At 40.7% G+C, this 22,917-nt stretch overlaps 1 protein-coding gene across 4 annotated transcripts; it reads left to right on the plus strand.

Moving 5' to 3' along the window:
• Positions 1–94: 94 nt before the first annotated feature.
• LOC127370167 (cilia- and flagella-associated protein 44) lies at positions 95–22,267 on the plus strand. Of its 4 annotated transcripts, none has more exons than XM_051411959.1 (35): positions 95–510; positions 644–714; positions 1,470–1,623; positions 2,487–2,649; positions 3,671–3,773; positions 3,872–4,088; positions 4,526–4,640; positions 5,767–5,931; positions 6,525–6,680; positions 6,777–6,824; positions 7,310–7,409; positions 7,532–7,626; positions 7,706–7,915; positions 9,943–10,053; positions 10,147–10,299; positions 10,549–10,755; positions 11,326–11,468; positions 11,749–12,028; positions 12,604–12,659; positions 12,902–13,064; positions 13,373–13,503; positions 15,390–15,595; positions 15,811–15,955; positions 16,406–16,583; positions 16,827–17,068; positions 17,372–17,624; positions 17,704–17,907; positions 19,129–19,321; positions 19,422–19,550; positions 19,824–19,954; positions 20,119–20,235; positions 20,447–20,648; positions 20,937–21,097; positions 21,270–21,404; positions 21,838–22,267. In XM_051411959.1, the coding sequence occupies exons 2-35, from the start codon at positions 687–689 to the stop codon at positions 22,120–22,122; spliced, it is 5,379 nt and encodes a 1,792-aa protein (XP_051267919.1). In that variant the 5' UTR covers positions 95–510; positions 644–686; the 3' UTR covers positions 22,123–22,267. The 4 variants fall into 4 exon arrangements, with proteins under 4 accessions (XP_051267919.1, XP_051267917.1, XP_051267920.1 ...); XM_051411957.1 differs by having other exon boundaries at positions 95–459; XM_051411960.1 differs by lacking the exon at positions 644–714 and having other exon boundaries at positions 95–459.
• Positions 22,268–22,917: the final 650 nt, after the last annotated feature.

The raw sequence follows: 22,917 nt of genomic DNA on the forward strand, positions 1-22,917 counted from the left end.
TGTTGCGACACCTCTTTTTCGCCGAAAAGTAGTAGAAAATGGACTTTTAGTTACACGTTAACGTTATATCATCACATTAAAACATTTGTTGGGCTTAGCGGACCTACACTGCATCGATAACGACGTAGTTCGATATCTGTTAGTGGTCTCTGGCGTTATCCGCGCGACTGGGCGAGATAGTGCAGCGGCCATGTTTGTTTACAAGAGTCATTTAAAGGGATAGACGTTTCTTCTATCCGACCGAAGTAGGCATAGCTTCATTATGTAATTATATGGTTATGATTCGATAGAATAATTGTTATTATCTATGCCTTTTTGATCCAACGATGAGGACGGAGATGAAGACAACCGCCATGAACCTTAAAAACTACATTAACCAGTAGGCTTTGCAACGGAGTGTCTTTCCTTGTTGCCTGGCAACGCCTCCAAACTGACCTGGAGAGTCGGAACATTTAGAAGGTAACGTTAGCAGATATTAAATGTGAGTGAAAGTTCATGTAAAACCTTTAGGTAAGTGCTAGTTTGATTAATTACTGAAAATGTAGTTTGTGAAGCTTTATTCTGCTTTGTTGTTACGTTCCCTGTCAGTTTGGTGAAGTTGGAAAATAGCTTTGAATAATAAATTCCAATTTTATAACGTTAGATAAAAAACAGAGCAGGAGGCAGGAGATGATTTAACGACGGAAATGTCGGAAGAAACTACAGCTCCTGTTGGTGAGTACAGGCTGAGAGCACACAGACTATCTCATTATCATGTAATAAGAAAAAGAACACCTAACGTTCATTTAGCTAATGGCTTTCAGATTCAGATTTCATATTGTATTCACTCCATGTTAACACTGAATAGTATAGTAACAGTTAGTATATATAACAACTAACTTAGTTACAATACTGCTAGAAAAGGCTGAATTTGAGTCAACTATTAACAAACAATGAACTACTGAAAGAAGTTCTGAAATAGCAGATAAAATGGAGGTCCTGAATAAGGTTGAAGTTTCACTTTAAATGTAAGATCAGCTGAGACGAGCAAGCATTGAAAGACCCTGATCTGTCAGGTGGAGTGTACCTGCTGAGAGCAAATGAACTTACACTGAGTTAAATAATATGAGCTGTCTGTTGATGTGCAGAGGGTGAAAGCAGTTGAAAAGTAAAGGATGAAAGCTGCTTACATTCAGTTAGATTCAGTGTGAATCAGTTAATCGATGATAATAATAATTGATTCCTTGTAACAAGTAAAATTGTGGAGAGAAACAATTTTACTAAGAGATTAACAGTGGTTTAATATTTATGATGTTAGTGTCTCCTCAGCAACCTATCAATGACCTGATGTTTTTTATTGTCTTGGTCATGATCCAGACTTTTAAAAACAATGATTTATCTCTCTAAGCTAACAATAATGTTTTTTTCTTATAGATGCAATATTTGAGGGAAAGTTCACTCATTGCTGTCCAATGTTCCCCCCCTCACAGGAGCTGATAGCAAACACTCAGCGATGCAGCAGGAGACAGAGGGAGGGTCAAAAAAGCAGCTCTCTGCAGACATGTACTACAAGTATGAGGAGCTTCACTCCAGACCGTCCATCACACCGGACTCTGAAATCCCAGAGAACCTCCTGCACCTCTCGTATCCTTCGCTGAAAATATGTTTTATGAAAAACATTTCTCTCCACAGTCCTTCTCACTTTCTCTCATCATACTCATTAAATAGAGGGAAATAAACATCTGTCATGAGGACAGCACACACAGTTTGTGTTCATCAGGGAGTTTTCCCTGTAGAGGACTTTCTAGCCTTTCATCAACACATGGGCCCTGTTTGATCTGAGCACATTTTCTTTGCCACGACACATTTTCAGTCTCGTCTGTTTGTTTGTTTGTTTGCAGGTTTATGACATGATATGCTATAATAAGAAAATATTTTATTGGTAGTAATTTCATTCAGAGAACAATTTGAATGAAATTTATACGAATAAAATAAGAAATTAATTAGGTATGACACTATAATGCTACAATATATAGATTGCATTACCTTAGACTGTATATGAGAATCGTGCACGATTGTGCATCCGTTATGCAAATGCTTCTTGTAATTTAAGCGAAGGTATATGTACAAGTATGAATAATATAACTTATATATATGTAGAACTTTTCATATACCATACAGTAATAGTACAATAGTGTGAAAAAGCAAGCTGTGGTATATGATATATAAAAACAATAATATAACAATAGCAGTAATATAGTAAGTGGTATAAGTTAAATGAATGTGCATGTGCCACTTCTACAACTCACTGTGTCACTACTTCCATAGTAATAATAAGAATAGAATAGATAATGGAGGACAAGGTGCAGGTTTATTGCTGTAAACAAGCAGTTATCATTATTATTATTATTATTATAGGACCTTTGATAACATAAGGACAGAAGAATCCAAAGTAAATCTTGTGTAAACCATCAGTGAATCTGATCCTTGATTTGTCCTGCCTTCAGTCACTCCTTTGGTTACGACAGTGGGCGCAGGGGGAACCTGCAGCTGCTGGATGAGAGAACTCTGATCTTTATAGCAGGAAACCTGCTCGTCCTGCTGGATGTTTCCACCAAGGAGCAGAGATACCTCCGCTCCTGCAGTGGAGGAGGAATCGGCTCTATCACGGTAAGATGGCTGACAGACTACATGTCACATGGGTCAAGGGTCAATCTGAGTCCTCAGTCTGTCTGTCTGTCTGAGATAGATGAACAGACAGATGAGTTTACATTTAAGCAAGTATAGCTTTCAAATTGTGGGATGTAGCTATAGATGATTATGTACAAATGATATATATATATATATACATACATATATGCAAATAAACCATACCAGTGGTTTGTTTTGGCCTATTTACTAAAAGTCATATATACTTTATACACAGCTACACAACACTGCAAACCATACTGTGGTGTGTTCAGCTTTTTGGATGTATTTTTCATTACTGTTCATGGCCATTGGTTTGCTGCACACTGACTTGAACAATCTGCATGGCCACAAAATAATATGTAACTTTGACAACAATGTATGCAGACTTAACTGTGATAGATTAAATGACTCAAACAAGTGTACTGATTAATTTTCATACCATATATATAATATGTAAATTAATGTAAATCAGGGGCTGACTGGAACTATGGGGAAAAGTGTGCAAGCCTGCATTTGAAAGCAAAAATATATAATACTGTATAAATGATTTCTGGTTCAGGAGCTAAAACCCTGAGAAACACTGTTGTAGCTCTTTCTTCTTTATTATCTTTTGATAAGCAGCTTTAATTCATTAGTTGGTGAGTACAAATTAACTTTTACTTACTATATTTCACTTAAGTGCAACATGTAACTCTAAGCAGTCTGATAATACGGGAGTACAAGTTCTGAAAAATACCTATATACAAAAATGTTTTATTCTTAACTCTTTTATCAAAATTATGAGATAAAAAGTTAGATTATAAGATAAATCTCGTAAAATTTTTATCTTATAATTTTGACTTAACATCGACAATTTTTGTATTATCTAGGCTAATTTTTCATCTTCCATAGGATCCACATGGATCCACATTCTGATATTGCTTAAAAATGAAAATGTTAATTTGTTTAATTTGTGTGTGTGTGTGTGTGTGTGTGTGTGTGTGTGTGTGTGTGTGTGTAGGCACACCCTAGCAAGGAGTACTTTGTTGTAGCAGAGAAGGGAAACCAGCCCAACATCATAGTCTATGAATACCCCTCCTTACGACCGTACCGCATCCTCAGAGGTAAATGGGACTAATATATATTGAGTTATACCTTTTTGAAGTACTCTGTTTCCGTTTCATTGACGATCACGTTTTAACCTTTGTCATTTTACCATCAGGCGGTACAGAGCGGGCGTACAGCTTTATGGACTTTAACTATGACGGGAGCCTGCTGGCCAGCGTGGGAAGTGCACCCGATTTCATGCTGACGCTGTGGGATTGGAGGCAGGAGGAGGTGATGCTGAGCTGCAAGGCCATTTCTCAGGATGTCTACCGAGTCAGCTTCTCCCCGTACAACCCAGGACTGCTCACATCATCAGGATCTGGACACATCAAGTAAAGGACACTGAATCCTCCTAAAACAGCTGATGGCATTGTGTGCAAATCCCCAGTAGCTAGTTCATATGTTTCAACAGCCAATCAACTCGTAGCGAGGTCAGCTGGGCAAGTCAGTTACAAACTGTCAGCTGGTTGAAAAAGAGTTTTAGACAGAGGAAAGAGAGGATCACATCATCAATTTGTTTGAAACAAACTTGCACCCATGGACGGCTCCAACTTCTCAGCCCTCTCCTTTTATTGATAGTTTTCATCGTTAGGGTTAGGGTTAGGGTTCAAATGGAACTGTAACAAATAACTCATTATACATTGTCTCATCTGGTTGCATTGGTGTGAACCGGCAGGGTTTCAGAATGTTGCTAACCACTGTAAGTAGTTGCAAGTTTCAACTTGTCTTGTTGCAAATCTTTTGTTCCTTCTCTCCTTCTCTCTCTCAGGTTCTGGAAAATGGCCGGCACATTCACAGGTCTTAAATTGCAAGGTCTTATGGGACATTTTGGGAAAACTGCAGCGACTGATATTGAGGGCTACGTGGAACTTCCTGATGGAAAGGTCTGTGTCCTGCTGTTCCTGCTGGGTTTTTGTATGCAGGTCAAAAAGGCCTAAAAAAAGTATCAAACAAGAGTCTGTAGCCACACTAGCAGCTCTGTGAGGCTGTACTTTAGGCTGTAAACTCTTGTTTGTTTATTGTCCCTACATAAATCACACTCATTCAACTCATATTTTTCTCCCCTTTCATCCACGCTAGGGGAGCCCCATAGTGAGAACCACTGGTTTAGTATGTTAACAAGCTAACATTTTCTAATTAGCACTACATGTACAGTTTAGTTTTAGTCAAGTTTAATTTTCTGCTTATACATTTGCACACCATTCCTACTTGAACAATGCATAGTGTATATACTTTAATTTATAGTCTTATATTTTCTATTATATTTTGTGATATTTTATTTTGTGATATTCTTGGTACTCTCTTTTGCACTACTTTGCCCTATTGCTGCTGTGTCAATCTTAGTTTCTCCTAAGGGGGATCAATAAAGAAATATCTTATCTTATCTTATCTTATCTTATCTTATCTAATCAAAAGTACGACTGAGGGTGATAGAATGTCATTAGTTTTTTCCATGTACTGGACAAATTAAAATTCTGACATGATTATAGTGCTAGATGAAAAGTCAGGGGATCACCAAAATGATCAAGATTCATCCTGTGGGGAAAATGAATGTCTGTATAAAATGTCAATAATTTGTCACAATATTTCAGTATTGACCAAAAATGGATACCACAGCTAAAATATAGATTGGTAATTTCCAGATCTAAGATGTTTCAATATTTTGTTTTTGTTTAATTGTCTCCAATGTAATCTCACAAAAGACACGTTGCAGTGACTAATAATTTCTCTGACTAAGGGAACATAAAAGCCTTCATGGAAGCAGCAACAAGATGATTTTAAGCATAAATCTTAGACCAAGGTCAAATCTAGACATTAAGATGTGGAAAAAGTAAGAAAGCAACACAAAATAATTATTTTCTTTTTTTATTTCATATGTTTCTGACCAAACAATCTCACCACAAGGTCCACAAAATCTGTTCTGGAGCTGGGTGGACTCTTTGATAAGTTTGTTTTTGTCAACTGCTGTCAAACCTCTGACCCTCGTTGCCCCTCGTCTCCTTCTGTCAGGTGGTGTCTGGCTCAGACTGGGGTAACTTGCTGCTCTGGGACGGGAATGCCATCAAGGTGGAGATTTGCCGTAAAGGGGGTCGGAACTGCCACGCCGGGATGGTCCAGCCGTTTGCCCTAGAAGATGGACAGCTTATGACGATGGGCACTGATGGAGTGGTCCGGGTAAGATAACATAACCTCAGAATGCTTCATTCTTAGATCTGATCTGTAAAGTTTGTAGTCAGAAATGAAAGGATTTAGGTTTAGATTTAGTCTGTACTCTTTTGCATTGTTAACAAATTCCATGAAAAAACCAAAACCAACATGGTTAGTCTGTCCCTAAATACTTTGACTCCTGTGTAACGAAAGTAGAGGTGACAAGATTGTCGTATAGGATCCCCATTAGTTTCTGCTAGTTGCATGTCCAAAATGATGCAGAAATAATCTGACAAATAAGCAGACATTAACAGTTAGATAAAAAAAATAACAGGGAGAATATGAATTGCATAAATAAGAAAAAGGTAGTTTAAAAAGATGATTACAAGTTAAATATATATCAAATTACTCAATATTCTGTAAAATGTTAAAATGTGCTTGCATTTTGAAGCTCTTTATATTAGTGATGTATTTGTTGAATTGAAGTTGCATTTTTGAAGGTTTTCAAAGACTTATTGATGGCTCGAATAAGCAGAATTGAGCAGATCCTGATGGAGATGTATTGTCTGTAATCAGTTTTATTATAATCAGTATGACCCCCCTCCCTCTGCCCACTGCAGGGCTGGGACTTTGAGAGCATCGACACTGCCGACAGTAGCAGCGACGGCGGCAAGTTTGAGATAGAGCCCATGAATGAGATGGTGGTCGGACACAACGTCTGTCTCTCCTCTGTGGTGAGGAGCTCCATGCCTGACTCCTTCGTCTGGTTTGCTCAGGTCAGAGAGCATTAATTAAAACCATTTATAATACACAATCCAGCCTCACCTCCAGAACAAATTCAAACCTGGTCTCTCCACTATGTGGTCCTGTAGGATTCCAGCGGAGCTATCTGGAAACTGGATCTTTCATTCACTTACACGGTAAGTTTCCTACACTTTAGGCTTTCATAGTTCTCCATTAGTTAGATAACAGTTTGCTAACATTAACTTATTTAAGATCTAATTGTATATGTCACATTATCTTTTAACCATCTTTAAAATGAGGTTGTCTTTATAACATAGATGAGCCTGGCCTATAGCATATCTAAGAACCAGAAAGGAGAAAGTTGACTGAGGCTTGCTCAACTGTTATTGGTGCACAGAGCAAAAAGGGGCAGGACTTAGGAAGGGTCAATTAGCCAGACTGTAATCAAGACAAACACAAAGAGAACAAATAGGAAAAAGGTTATCATTACATTGATTTTTAAAGAGGGGGATATGTGTTTATGGTGATGTATAGGTAATATTGTCTCATCCAAATGGAAAACTATACTGCAAACCATATTGTATCATCACATGTTGTAATAAGTGCTACACAGTGTGCTCGCCCAGTGTAATAACAGTTGATGTGTGTTCTGTGTCTCCAGACCCCTGATCCAGAGTGCCTGTTTTCCTTCCATGCCGGGCTGATCCAGGGCATGGATGTGTCGAGGAAATCCCACCTGATGGCCACGACTGCTCTGGACCGTGAGTCACAAACAATTTCACACCTGCACACATACTGCACGTTTCCAAACACACACACACACACACACACACACACACACACACACACTATAACAGGTACTGTGTCTGCCCATGCTCTCCAGGTTCAGTCAAAGTTTTTGACTTCCTTGCAAAAAGGGAACTGACCACCAGCCGCTTCAATCAGGGTGGAACTGCTCTTAGCTGGGCTCCACCTCTGGTAAGTGTGTCACTGTGAAAATGTATCATACTACCACACATGCTGTGTGACAGGAAACTGACCTGGTGTTTGTCTTTAGGTGAACCAGAGTGGAGGTTTACTGGTGACGGGCTTTGAGGACGGGGTGGTCCGGTTGCTGGAGCTGTACGACCCTCAGAGGCTGCATGTAGTGACCGGGCACAGCTTCAAAGGAGATGCCTCACTGCGCCTCAAACAGGCCTTCAAACCCCATAATGCCCCTGTAACAGCTGTTGCATATGAGCGAAATGGAGATATCTTAGCCACAGGGGTAAGATGTTTTCTAGGAAAATACTGTTTTTCACTGAGAGCCACAGGATGGAGGAGCTCAGTGCACCATGGGAAATCCCCCGATAGTCTAGGTCTATAGCAGCATAACTAAGGGATGGTTCAGGACTCACCTGATCCAGCCCTAACTATAAGCTTTATCAAAGAGGAATGTCTTAAGCCTACTCTTGAATGTGGTGAGGGTGTCTGCCTCCCGTACCACAACTGGAAGCTGGTTCCACAGGAGAGGAGCTTGGTAACTGAAGGCTCTGGCTCCTGTTCTACTTTTAGAGACTATAGGAACCACAAGTAGCCCAGCATTCAGAGAACGTAGTGTTCTAGTGGGGTAATAGGGTACTATGAGCTCTTTAAGATATGAAGGGGCCTGACCATGAAGAGCTTTATAGGTGAGGAGGAGGATTTTAAATTCTGTTCTACATTTTACAGGGAGCCAATGCAGAGAAGCTAGTACAGGAGAGATGTGATCTCTTTTTCTAGTTCCTGTCAGTACTCATGCTGCAGCGTTCTGAATTAATTAGAGCGTTTTAATGGACTTATTGGGGCAACCTGATAATAAAGAGTTGCAGTAATCCAGCCTTGAAGTAACAAATGCATGGATTGGTTTTTCTGCATCTGTCTGTGATAATATGTGTCTAATTTTTCTAATATTACGTAAGTGAAAGAAAACAGTCCTAGAGGTCTGCTTTATGTGGGAGTTAAATGACAAATCCTGATCAAAGATAACTCCAAGATTCCTGACAGTGGTGCTAGAGGCCAAGTTAATGCTATCTAGAGTAACTATATCTTTAGACGGTGAGTCTCTAAGGTTTAACATCAGAAAATTGCAGGTCATCCAGGATTTTATGTCCTTAAGACATGTTTGTAATTTAGATAATTGATTAATTTCATCGGGCTTGATTGATAGATATAACTGTGTATCATCTGCATAACAGTGAAAGTTAATGGAGTGATTCCTAATAATGTTGCCTAAAGGGAGCATATATAAAGTAAATAGTATTGGTCCAAGTACAGAACCTTGTGGGACTCCATGACTAACTGTAGTATTTATTGAAGATTCATCGTTAACATGTACAAACTGCAAGCGATCTGATAAATATGACTTAAACCAGCTTAGTGCGGTTCCTTTAATGCCAACTTGATGCTCAAGTCTCTGTAAAAGAATTTAGGGGTTGCATTCCATGGAGTCCGCCATGTTGAACCGCCATGTTTCTGCAGTAGCCCAGAACGGGCAAGCGAAACACTGGCAGTAAATAGGGTGTTTATTGCGAGTAACACGGCAACCGTAGTCCCTACTACACACTTCACAGCCCGTTCCCATTCTCAGGTCGTCAAAGCGGCACTCCGTTAGTTGCAATATACAACATCACCACTAGATGCCACTAAATCCTACACACTGAACCTTTAAAGCCTCTCATAGGAATGAGTGTCTCTAAATCAAGTTCATGTTCATTTAGTTGTAAGGTGCATAGTGCCAGAAATGTCTCCCACAGTTAGTATGAGGGACATGGCTACTTTCTACGAAAAGGAAAAAGCTGTTCCACTTTGAGAATTTGAACTTGTTTGCCAGACGTTAGGTAGATGTATGAATTCCTCCATTGTACACCTTTTCAAGCTAAAAAACATGGCTGATTAAGCAGTTGCTTCAAACCGCTCAGCTCCGTTCCGTCCAGCAGAAAATGTTTGCCCTCCGGAAGATTTCAGCAGTTACAAGGACATTCTAGATAGATAGATAGATAGATAGATAGATAGATAGATAGATAGATAGATAGATAGATAGATAGATAGATACTTTATTCAAACTTTTTAAACTACCTCTGCAACCCAAATTTCAATTGGTTTGGGCCTGTTCATTCTGATTGAGGTGTTTCATCAGACACTCATTTCTGACAAAACTTGACAGAAACAACATAGCTCAGAAAGAAATGTGGAGTTTTGAGAAGTTTCTACTGTCAGTTTATTAGTCTAATTTGCCTCACCTTTCTGACCTCTCACCACCACCTTCCTGTTCAGAGCTCAGACTGCACTGTGTTCTTCTTCACTGTCGGGGAAAAATACAACCCCATCGGCTTTGTCCGCGTTCCCGGGCCCGTGCAGGCACTGGAGTGGTCGCCTCATTCCCACGTGAGTCTGGTCCTTGCACTTGAATATCTCTATACACATTTGTGATGTAACATTATTGATCCAACTAATTTAATTTTTTATAATCTTACCCAGAGTGAAAACAGGCTGCTGGTCCTGTGTCAGAGCGGTCACGTGGTTGAGGTGCAGAATCCTGATCCAGAGGCCCAAAAACCGAACAAAACCTTCCAGCTGCCTGAACTGCCCAGCAGATCTTTCAGGTTCAGGAGCATCAAATCTCGAATCAAAGTATGAGCCTGGTCTGTCTCAGCTTTAGTCTGTAGAGTTTTATATGTCCCTTTTTACCGCTATATTACATTATACTGTATGTTATGTATGTAATCTACATTAGAATTACTCTTGTACTTGCCATGTGTCACTCAAGTATTTTCCTTTCTTAAAATCTTAAAGTTTCTTTAAAAGGTTCACTGCATGGTTTTACTGAATATAACTAACTAACTAATTTGTGTTTTTTGTTTGTTTGTTTGTGTGTTTCAGAGGGAGGCGGAAATCGCAAGACGACAAGCTGTAAAGGAGAAGAAGAAGAAAGAGAGAGAAGAGAGGTTGAAAGAATCAAAGCAGCTGGAGGAAGAGGAAGAAGAAGAGGTTGAAGAGGAAGAGTTGCCCCCTATCTACATCCCTGACCCTCCAAGTCCTCTCTACTGTGGCTTCTACTCAGAGCCTGGCCAGTTCTGGCTCTCCATGGTACACACACAGACAAACACTCACACGTCAATCATTAGTATTAAGTATCAACCGAAATGGGTCTGTAGCACAGAGTATTGAAAATTATCCAATTATCAACCAATTATTACCAAGTATTCAGACATTCAGCCTAATTTGTAATCTTCACTTATTCTTTGACAGTTTCTATTTCTATTATATTGCATCATATTTGTAATCAGCTCCTGTATGGTAAGGTAAAGCACAGATTGTTTCAAAACTATATTTAAAACCTGTTCAAATGATACCCAGTTCCGTTGTTTTTAATTCTAACCTGACTGTGCCAGATGATTTGTTACACATAACCATCTGGGTAGTTGTTGTTGGAAACTGTTTGAATAGGTGCACAGGGCAGGTGACCATATAACGTAGTCAGATTCTTACCATAGCCAATCGGGGGAAGAGTGGAAATATTTCAGTTCTGGTCTGACTGATGCTAGCAGCATCCTAAGAATGTGCTTAGGACATAAGCGCATAGCTTAATACATGATATCATGATCTCGTCCAGCTGCTTAGCATGGTTAATTGAATCCATTTCTCTCTCTCCTGCAGGGAGGTTTTGACTCAGGATTCTTGTATCACTGTAAGTTTTCTGAGAAGCAGGACCAGGATCCGGACCAGCTGCAGGACGAGCCCTTTGACTTCCTTCCTGTCCACAATGCAGATGATGACCCCATTCGCTCCATCACCTTCAGGTAGCCGGAGGGAAAACTAACAAATCAGTATTCTTTATATCAACAATAAATCAAAAACTGAATATCATGTGAAAATGTTGCTCCTGGTTTATTTAGATTATTTAGTGCAGCTTTAAATCTATTAAGATTTAACACAGACAGCCTGTTTAAAATAAGAATTTAAAACCCACTCTAGTGTGAAATAAGTCCAGAGATAAAGGACTCCTTTAGAGCCTTTACTATTACTATTTACCTATTGAATAGTATAACGTTTCTCTCCTGGTGTTTTGTGGTTTTGTAGCTCCAACAGGCAGCTGCTGCTCTGCGGCATGCACTCAGGCTCCATCAGGGTTTACCCTCTGCAGCCTGGCGACCAAAGCCTCACCTCCATGCAGGCCTACTGGGCTCTCAGCGTCCACGACAATCATTATGGACACCTGCGGCACATCTGCTGTGGCCATGATGACCACTTTGTGCTGACAGCGGGAGACGACGGGAACATCTTCTCCTTCACCCTGCTTCCTCCAGAGGAGCTAGAGAAAGGCCTGCAGAGAAAGAGGGCCAAGGTTCCTTCTCCCAGGGTCAGTCCACATTTTATTAACATATTGTTTCTTTTCTCTTGTGTCTTTTTAGCTACACTAGCAGTGAGGTTTTATGGAAAACAAAGACAGTCTGATTGACTGAAATATCTCAACATTCATTGGATGAATAGCTATGCTCACAGATGATGTATCCTAGTAACTTTGGTGATCCTCTGATCTCATCTCTAGCGCCACCGTGAGGTTCACATTTATGGTATTGAATGAAATAACTATTGAGAGATCTGCATGAACTTTTCATCCAATACCATCATCATATTAAGGTTTCAGTTCATCCAGTTTGTAAGCAATATCAGCCTCAGCTATACTTTGTGTTTAATGCTAATCATCATATATATAAACTCATGCTTTTTTTAAATGTATTTTTTATTCTAATTAATGTTAATCCCCAGACTCTTGAATCAGTTCTTAACTGTTGCAATTGTCACATGTTGTTTTTTGTAGAACTCATCACATGGTTCTGAATTTTTGGCAGAAATAGGTAGCTTGGCTAATTGGATGGATGTAGATGAATATCAATAAAAAAGTAGTATCTTGTTCACACATTATTCTAACAGGTGGGTCTTGAGAATGAGGCGTTAGCCCAAGACATTGAGGACCCAGCAGCTTACAGGTGAGTGTGAATAATCTGGTTAAGGAAATTGGTCCTCCTCTTTTCCTTTGTTCTTATGTTCTCATTTTCCTTTACTTCTTATGAAATATTTGTACAGTTGACAAGCTGTCTGTATTTTATTCCTCATTATTTTGGTAATTGCTTGGATTTAGCTACACCTATATTTAGGGGTCACTGTAACACAAGAAAATCATAAAAGTTTGATCTGATCTAACCTTCTGACCCCTACCGACTCCCTCCAGCATAGAGACGGCTAAGCAGAAGCTGGAGAAGGACCGCCTGCGTCGGGAGGCCGAGCTAAAGATTGTGGCAAAGCGGAAGAGGATGGTTGAACTCCAGAAGGAATTTAAACAGCTGCTGAACACCAATCAGAGTCTGCCTGAGAATGTTCGCCTGAAACCTGTGGTAATCTAAGTTAATGAGTTAACTTAATAAGTTATTCATTGTTGATTTCAATACATATTAAAGTATTTCAGCTATAGAGAATAGACTGCAACAGTAACTTTGTCTAAAGTTATCGCCTAGGTAGCTAACATGAAGCAGGCTTAATGACATAATTAACCTTCTCATTTAGACTGATTCTGAGGAAAATCTCAATTTAAGGTATTTTGTGCAACCAACCCCAGGCAAACTATCGTTCATGTTTGGATAAGTCTGCAGGGAATTAATGTATGTTAATGCAATGACCTCACTTGTGTATGGTGTGTGTGTAGGAGCTGCAGCTGGACCGACGTTTCAGTGAGCAGGCAGAGAGGGTGAAGGCCCAGCGGGTGAGGGAGGTCAGAAAGGACATGAGCTGGGAGGAGGAGCGCTGCAGTATAGCTCTCAGCAAGCTACAGGACTGGTACTGACTAAACACACACACGCACACGCACACACACGCACACGCACACGCACACACACACATCTAATCTATAAAACTGAACACAAAGGTTCTTGACAGGACAACATTTAAGAACCAGAACAGAGAGGTTGGATATTTCCACAGGTTCTTTTACAGTTTTTCTTATTTGTTTGCATATTTGTCACACTTAAATGTTTCAGATCGTCAAATCAATTTTAATATTAGACAAAGATAACCTGAGTAAATACAAAATGCAGTTTTTAAATGATGATTTCATTTATTAAGGGAAAAATGCTATTCAAACCTACCTGGCCCTGTGTGAAAAAGTAATTGCCCCCCCTTCTTAAATCATGAATTAACTGTGATTAACCAAAAAATTTGGTTAATCACAGTTAATAAAAAAAAAAAAGCTGAGTTCAATTTCACTAGCGACAACCAGGCCTGATTACTGCCAGACATGTTGAATCAAAAAATAACTTAAATAGAAGCTGTCTGACAAAGTGAAGTAGGCTAAAAGATCTCAAAAAGTAACACAATATGCCGCGATGTAAGAAATTTAAGAACAGATGAGAAACAAAATCGTTGACATCTATCCGTCTGGAGAGGGTTACAAAGCCATTTCTAAGGCTTTGGGACTCCAGTGAACCACGGTGAGAGCCGTTATCCACAAATGAAGAAAACTTGGAACAGTGGTGAACCTTCCCAGGGGTGGCCGGCCTACCAAAATTACTCCAAGAGTGCATCGATGACTGATCCAGTGACGACTGATGTGGTCACAAAAGAACCCAGAACAACATCTAAAGAACTGCAGGCCTCACTTGCCTCAGTTAAGGTCAGTGTTCATGATTCAACAATAAGAAAGAGACTGGGCAAAAATGGCATCCATGGGAGAGTTCCAGGGCGAAAACCACTGCTGACCAAAAAGAACACAAAGACCCGATAATCCCCAAGACTTTTGGGATAATATTCTGGACTGACGAGATAGAAGTTGAACATTTTGGAAAGTGTGCATCCCATTACATCTGGTGTAAAACTTACACAGCATTTCATAAAAAGAACATCATACCAACAGTCAAACGTGGTGGTAGTGTGATGGTCTTGGGCTGATTTGCTGCTTCAGGACTCAGACGACTTGCCGTAATTAATGGAACCATGAATTCTGCTCTCTACCAGAAAATCCTGAAGGAGAATGTCCAACCATCAGTTTGTGACCTTAAGTTCAAGCACACTTGGGTTATGCAGCAGGACAATGATCCGAAACACTCCAGCAGGTCCACCTCTAAATGGCTTAAAAAAAACAAAATGAAGGTTTTGGAGTGGCCTAGTCAATGTCCGGAATTAAATCTGATTGAGATGCTGTGGCATGACCTTAAACAGGCTGTTTGTGCTCGAAAACCCTCCAATGTGGCTGAATTAAAACAATTCTGCAAAGAAGAGTGGGCCAAAATTCCTCCATAGCGATGTGAAAGACTCATTGCCAGTTATCGCAAACGCTTGATTGCAGTTGTTACTGCCAAAGGGTGGCACAACTAGTTTTTAGGTTTAGGGGGCAATTACTTTTTCAAATAGGGCCAGGTAGGTTTAGATAGCTTGTTTCCCTTAATAAAGAAAAAAACATAATTTAAAAACTGCATTTTGTATTTACTCTGGTTATCTTTGTCTAATATTAAAATTTGTTTGATGATCTGAAACAGTGTGACAAATTAGAAATCAGAAAAGGAGCAAATACTTTTTCACAGCACTGTACTTGAATGGACATAAAGAATGTTTATTAACCATTAACTTTTATTTGGAATCACAAGTTATTTCTGATAACAATTGACTGAATATTTACATATGGATTTGAATTTTCTACCTAAATAATGTTTTCATTATTCCTCATTCAGGTTCAAGGACTCTCTGGAGGCAAACGTGGTCACTGTTGTCGCCATCTGCACCGACCACAGAGTCTCCACCTACCGTCTGCCGGCGCTCACCGAGCCTTCAGCCCGGGTCGGACATCAGAGCAAACCCAGCTGGCCCGACGGAGCCACTGCACCAGAACGCAGAAAATCCAAGGCAGAGCCTGCAAAAGACAGCAGCAAGCTAGACGGTAGGACTAGGGCTGTCACAATATCAGATTTTCACTACACGATTATGGTTGCCAAGGACTCACAATTACAATATTATCGCAATATCTCTAAAAAATGTTATCAGTCAAATTCATCTTTAACTTGTAGTGGCAAAACACCCATAGGCAGTTTGTTTGTTTGTTTCACCTGTAAAATTAAAGTCACGTTTGACCTATCAGCTGTGTGTGTTCACCAGAGGAGGAGGTGCCCACCCCCCCAGTGGCTCGTCCAGAAGGGATAAAGCTGGCAGATCGGCAGGTTGAGAGGCTCCGAAAGGCTGCAGAGAAAGCTGAACAAGCTCGAGCAAAGATAGAGAAGAGGAAGCAGGACTGGGCCCAACTGTGAGTGTCAAGTCCAACAACATCACCTCAGTCCTAGATTAACATGGTATTCTCCATTTTCTTTTATAGTCAGGGTGTTTCCTGTTTTCTTAAAGGTTCTGTATGTAACTTTTAGAAAACCGTTGATAATAGCGACACCAGTGGCTGATAAGTGAACTGCATTTTGCATCCTGTTGCTTACGCTCTCACTCCATACACAGTCCGCAGTGACATACACTAGACTGAACGCTGGGAAATAAACTACAATAAACAATTTTTTTAAGTTACGTTACAACCTGTTGGCAATAAAAAATTATTAATACATAAAAATAATACATAAAATCCTTCAGAATGTTAAATACAGAATCTTTACAAATTCATAGCACTTTAGGGGGCTAAAACGAACTGTGGGGTTGTACTGTAACTATTGCAATGCTGGTGCAAAACTGTGACGGACTGTTGGTGTCTCAGTTATGCAGAGAAGCCGGACGAGAACTGCGAGGATCCACAGGATGTGCAGGCCATATGCGAGGCCGAAGAGAACATCGGAGACTTGAAGCTCAAGTCAGCAAAAGACTTCACAGTACCCAAACACCTGAGGATCAACGCTGAGAGGAAGAGAGCAGAGCTGATAGGCCTGGAGGAAAATGTACACACAAACACACGAATGCCCTAATACACATCTTAGCTTATTTACAGCATGAACTCCTTCTGTGTAATTTTGGACTCCTGAGTGTGTCACAAGTGATGAATTGATGTATTGTTTCATGTCTCAACATACAGTAATGAAAAAAAAGAAGAGAGACAAAAAGAGAAATATTTACAAATTTATTAAAAACAACAAAAGTAATTTGATTCATTAGCAGATTAATTTAATGCCTTTGTCCACCAGATCCGCGAGAAGCAGACTGAGATGAATCGACGGATTGTGGCGTTGCGGGACTCCAAGGTTCGTCTGGTGTCTCAGTTGCGCGCTCAGGCTCAGCTGGTCCAGAAAGTCCAGCAGCGTCTGGCAGCCCATCTCCACTGCCCTCCACCCACCCTGCCCACCATACTACCAGAGGAAACCCCAGAGAAGAGGCTGCAGTACAGCAACGCTACCCTGGAGCGATACCGGGTTCTTAGGGAACAGAGGTACAGGGGCCAGGTTTTAGTTTGACACAGTCTAGACTGAGTTTAAATGATCATATGACCCAGACAACACATGTTTAAACCCATCACCCCACCATATTGTTTTGATTAGCTGATTGTGTATTTTTAAAGGAATATATCTATATACCTTTTTTATATAGATATGTTTATATATATATTTATATATAGATATATTCTTAATAATATTATATGTTGTATGTAAATATGTTGTATGTAGATTTGGAGTTGTAACGAAAGTAATTTCCCCCTGGGATTATTAAAGTATTTCTGATTCTGATTTAACAGGTTCCAGACCTTGGAGCAGGAGGAGCAGGAGGGAGCCGCAAGTTTTTTGGAGCAGCTGGAGAAAGAGATGAAAGAAGAGGAAGAAGAAGAGGAGGAGAGAGGAAAGGAAGGGAGTCTATCAGCTTCACCTGTAACTGGAGAAGAAGAGGAGACAGCAGTGGAGGAAGGAGCGGAGCTGAGTGAGCTGGAGGAGGAGCTCCAGAAGGAGGAGGAGATGAGACTGATGCATGAGCAGGACTCTCTGCTGGAGGAGGTCTGTTCTATCTTCTGGGTAGTATGTGTAACAGTGTATAAACTGTATTATAATGTGTGGATGTATTTTTATTCATCAGATGGAGAGTTCAGTGTGTCAATTCGATGCAGAGCTCCGGCTGCTTCGTCACCAGAAGCTGCGTCTGGACTGGCAGCTGAAGCTGGCCGACCTCCGCCAGCTGACGCTCTATCAGGAGCTGCTGCTCCTCAAGGACTTCGAGAGGAGGGAGGACGACCTGCAGGAGAAGCTCAACGAATGCATAAAGGAGGAGGACAGCATCACGGTGGGAGAGAGTTCACATACCTATGGACTGAATCTTTGCATTGGATGTGAACCTTAAGATATGTGTTCCCCTTTCTTCAGGCAGCCTTTGGTTTCAGTTCAATTCTGTAAAATGTAAAAAAAAAAAAAAAGAAAGTAAAATCTCTGACTTTGGTTCTCCCCAGTAGTAATATCAAAGTTTGCAATGCATGCAGCTTACAGGAACACATACTTTAGGCTTCACCAATCGTTTTTCTAAAAACAAATATTTATGGTGAGACACTGCAGACTGAAACAATGGAGAAGATGTAAGATTAATGCACTGGTTCATTTTGAGATTTTTGGCTTTTTATTTGTATTACCATGGAAAGAAAACACTCAAAATACACATTTAATTATTTAACTACACATACATTGCATATTTAACCATAACATTTCAGAAAACTTGTAATATAAAAAACTTCACTTCAGTCCCACTTACATACACCAAACCTTCCAGTTTTATTCCTATCTATATTATGAAAGTTTTTACTGAAGGGGTTCATTCATACAGTATATCATTCATAGCCTGATTTATATCACATTTCATTTTTAAAAAATATATTTTTTATGGACATATCTAAAATTGTAAAAAAAAGAATTTGCTTCATCTAATGTTTAGATGTCTGTTTTGGAAATGTTTGCAAATTGGTGCTTTTTTAATTAGCTAATGCCTCATTAGCATATTTAAATATAAAATTGAATAGAAGTACGCTAATAGAGTGCCCTGGTAGCTCACCTGGTAGAGCTGGCACCCCTTGTACCAAGACTGAGTCCTGCAGGGGCCGTGGGTTTGACTCTTTTGCTGTCTGTCATCCCCCCCCTTTCATGTGAATCCTAATCTATCACTATCAATTAAATGCAATAAAACCCCATATATATGTAAAGAACTTGTAATTCAAAAAATAATTGTCTAAATGTGAGTAATCACCTGGGGAAGTTTCATGGTGATAAAATTACATTTAAAAGTTGCAGTAGTCACATAAATATTCCACACATTCTATATTTAATAGATAGATCTTTAAATTGCTGATTGCTAATGATTGATTTAAAAAAATCAATATTTACTTAATACTAAATTATGGGAAACAACTAGAAATAGCTACAGCAATGTCGCCAAACAGCATGTCATATTTTTTTCAGCAGTTGCAGATGAATTGAGATCCGTTTCTGAGTTTTAAGGTACCACTCTATATTCTGACAGAGTAAGCTGGAGGAGTGCAGTGAACTGCTGGAGCAGAAGGGGGCAGACATAGCCAAGCTGCAGGAGAGAGAGAAGGCTCTGTTTGCCGCCTTCCAGGCCTTGCTGGGCGAGAGCCACAAGTTTGAAGAGTTCCTGACCAAAGTCTTCAAGAAGAAGATAAAACGTGTGAAGAAGGAGCAGATGGGAAGTGAAGGTGACGGCAAGGAACACAAGTGTCATGCTCTGTGTGTGTGTGTGTGTGTGTGTGTGTCAATTGTATCCATGTGTCCTTCATGGTAAATGTGCGTTCGCAGAAGAAGCAGAGGACAGTGATGAAGACTCGGATGACGACGATGACTCGGATGATGATGATGATGATGATGATTATGACAGCGGCGCAGAAGAGGGACAAGCTGCTCTGGACCCCAATGTTTGCCCTCCAGGTCAGTATTGTGGTGGATAAAGTATTCACATCCTTCACTTTCACAGCAAGGTGTTACAGTCGAGTCCTTATCATTTCCTCTGGTGTTTATATAAAAATATTTATCATCCATGCATCCCTGTAGGGAGAACAGATGTATCTGCAAAAGTCACTGTTAAAGTCCCACTCAGAGTAACTCTAAAATGTAGATGTGCTTTCTTAGTTGTGGCAGGAACACATCACAAACGACATCATCAACTATAAGTATAGATCTGTAAGCGTGTGTGTTTCTCAGGCTGTGACCCGGGATTGTTTAAGAACACACTGCAGATGCGTGAGCGTCGGCTGGACCTGGAGGAGCTCCTGGCGGAGGAGAGGAAGAGCGCTGAAGCTCTGAAGAAAGAGCGGGACCCCCTCATCAAGAAGGTCGCACTCTGCTTTTCACGTCTCCTCATCTCAAATGACGTTTCCACTACCATGTGCTCTTTTTGTCTCACATCCCTGTGTGTGTGTGTGTGTGTGTGTGTGTGTGTGTGTGTGTGTGTGTGTGTGTGTGTGTGTGTGTGTGGTTTTTTTTATTGGCTCTGCAGAAGAAATCGGTGCAGAGCAGTCGGAAGGCAGCAGAGGACAACTTGGAGTTAGTCAACAGAGAGAAACAGCAGAAAATGAATGAACTGGATGTTGTGGTTCCTCTCAGACTGAACCAGGTAAACAGCCAAAAACTGTGGAGGTTTAATTTTGCCACCCTGGATTTCCATACAATTACTCCGCTTTTGTCTTTTGCAAAATCCTTTTGTAAAACACAACAGTTTATTAGCTACTATAGAAGTTTTTCTTGTTAATTTCCTAATTTCATCATCTCCTGCAACCACTCTCTGTCCCTTTCTTTTGCTTCCGAATTCTCCATCCGTCTTCCAGATTGAGTTTGTCACTAACGACTCGGTGCCATCTGACCTGAGCCCAGCGTTGGTGCTGGACCGGACCGAGCTGAGCAGGCTGCAGGAGCGCATCAAGCAGTTGCATGTGGAGAAGAGCGAGCAGAGAGATCTGTACTATAAGGCCCGCCAGCAGCACGTCAGGCTCATCCATGACCGCAAGGACATGGACGCCAATATCCAGGGTAAGCATCCTCTCCTTGAGTTCCTGCCCAGCTTAAGGCGACACACCACAGGCCTCCTTTCAGTCTAGTGGAAAGAAAATGCCCAAAATACACATTTAAGTGTTTATTTTAAAACATTTTCTCTATTTGTCTCTGTAGATTTCTCCTAAATTTACCAAAACTTAGCTGGGAAAAGTCTCCAAAAAGTGCAAAAAGAGTTTCCCTCCACTGGTCGGTTTATTGCTGGTGCTAGAAGATATTAGATATTAACGTGTGCGCTGGTGTGTGTCTATATGTGTGTTGGTTTAGAGCTGGAGCAGCAGTGTGAGCAGCTGATGATGATGAAGTATGGGAGGCTGGTGGATCTGGAGGCGCTGCAGACGCTGTCGGGGAACAGGAGGCTGGAGGAGCTCAAGCAGGAAAAACTCCTCAGAGAAGCTGCATATGCCAAGGAAATCAAACAGTGGGATGTACGCTGACTAGTGTGTGTGTGTGTGTGTGTGGGGGGGGGGAATGTGGGCTTACTGTATCTTTGTGTTGTTTTGTTCCGATCAAAAATCTAACTCAAAATGTCATGTTTAAATGAAACGATTTTCTGGATTTGAATTTGTGTGTGTGTGTATCTGTGTGTGTGATATTCAGGCGAAGGTAGAAGAGGCGCATGAGGCTCTGATGGAGGTGACCAGGTGTAACACAGAGCGTCTCCTCACCATGATGAACCTCCTCGACCAGAAGAAAGACCTGGAGTGCAAACTCAACGCTCGGCAGAAGAAAATGGTAATTTCCGTGCATTAAATTTATTTTATGTGATATTAATGGGCGCTCAGTTGGAGCTGCAGCGGCCCAGGGTTCGAATCCGACCTGCGGCCCTTTGCTGCGTGTCATCCCCTCTCTCGGCCCCCCTTTCCTGTCTGTCTTCAGCTGTCACTGTCAAGGCAATAAAAGCCCAAAAAAATACATTAAAACATATGTGATATTAATCAAAGCTCCACAATGTTCGTATAACCTATTAGACCTTTTTCACAGCAGCCATTTAACATGAAATAGTAGGGTAAACACAGAGCTGTCATGTTAGTACTTGCTTTCTGATGCTTTCTTCTATATCTGTGCACGAGACTGAGTGAACTATTAACTATTGAGGTGTCTGACATACAGTATGTGTGAGTTTGTCCATCTGTCACTGCATAGATATCTGTTTGTGTGCATCCAGAGCCGACAGTTCCTGGATTACAGACGACGTGTGGACCAGGGGGAGATTCGAAGGCTTCAGGAGGTGGTGAAAACACAATCGCAGCAGGCGGAGGCCCTCAGAAAAGAGATTTGCCTCCTGTCCCGTAAAGGAGGCCACGTCCTACCCCCCGGCTATGGCCCGCTGCCCCGGCTCGCCCCTTTGCCCACCCCCACAGACTGCACCCATGCAGGCAAACGTGAACCAGGGCGTCCATCCAAACAGCTGAAAGCACAAAACTCACCTAGCAGACAGGAAGCTCATTAACTGAGAACAAAGGCCAGATAAACACAGTTACTGTGTAGTGAGAGAACTCTGCTTACTAATAGCACTTTCTTATGAATTAAGATTAAAATAAATACTTCAGTTTGTTTCCTGCTGTGTTTATTCATAATTAAAAGGCTTAAATGATGACGGTGTTTGATTTTGTCTTTATTAAGTGCTGTCTACAGGTCTTTGGATATTGTTTGCCCCCGTGACCTTTCCTCTCACATCACCCTCAGCTAATTGACATAATTTTAAAATCTGTTGAACAGAAACAGGCAACAAACGAAGGTGTCTTTTCTCTGTGTCATCCAGCTCAAATCCTAAATACTGTACCTTCAGACTGATGTACCATCTACAGTACATCTCCACCAACATCTTTAAATTTTTAGTAGTCTATCTGGTGGATGATGAGACAAACGAGTACATTGTTTCAGGCCCAGGTTGGCTCTTCATCAGGTACAGAGGCATCGTGTTGACTCACTGTGTCTGTCACTGAATAGAGAGAGTGCCTCCAGTGCGTGTGGCTACAACCACAGAATTGGTGCACATCTCTATGCCAGATTCAATCGGATGTGCAGTGTATAGTGGCCTGTAAAAGTAAAACAAAACCACCAAAGTATTATATTCAAAGTTATAAAGATTTACACAACATCACTGGAAAAACAACCAAAATGTGAAATATCAAAATAATGTAGATAACAGAGACACCATGAGAATATTAGTGGCACACTTGAATGGCAAGGTGAAATTGTTAATGCTGTTAGTAACACCTGTGCTATGTCTGCTGTGAAAAAG

The sequence above is a fragment of the Dicentrarchus labrax genome, unplaced genomic scaffold (assembly GCF_905237075.1).
Source record: "Dicentrarchus labrax unplaced genomic scaffold, dlabrax2021, whole genome shotgun sequence".
Taxonomy (NCBI): Eukaryota; Metazoa; Chordata; class Actinopteri; family Moronidae; genus Dicentrarchus; species Dicentrarchus labrax.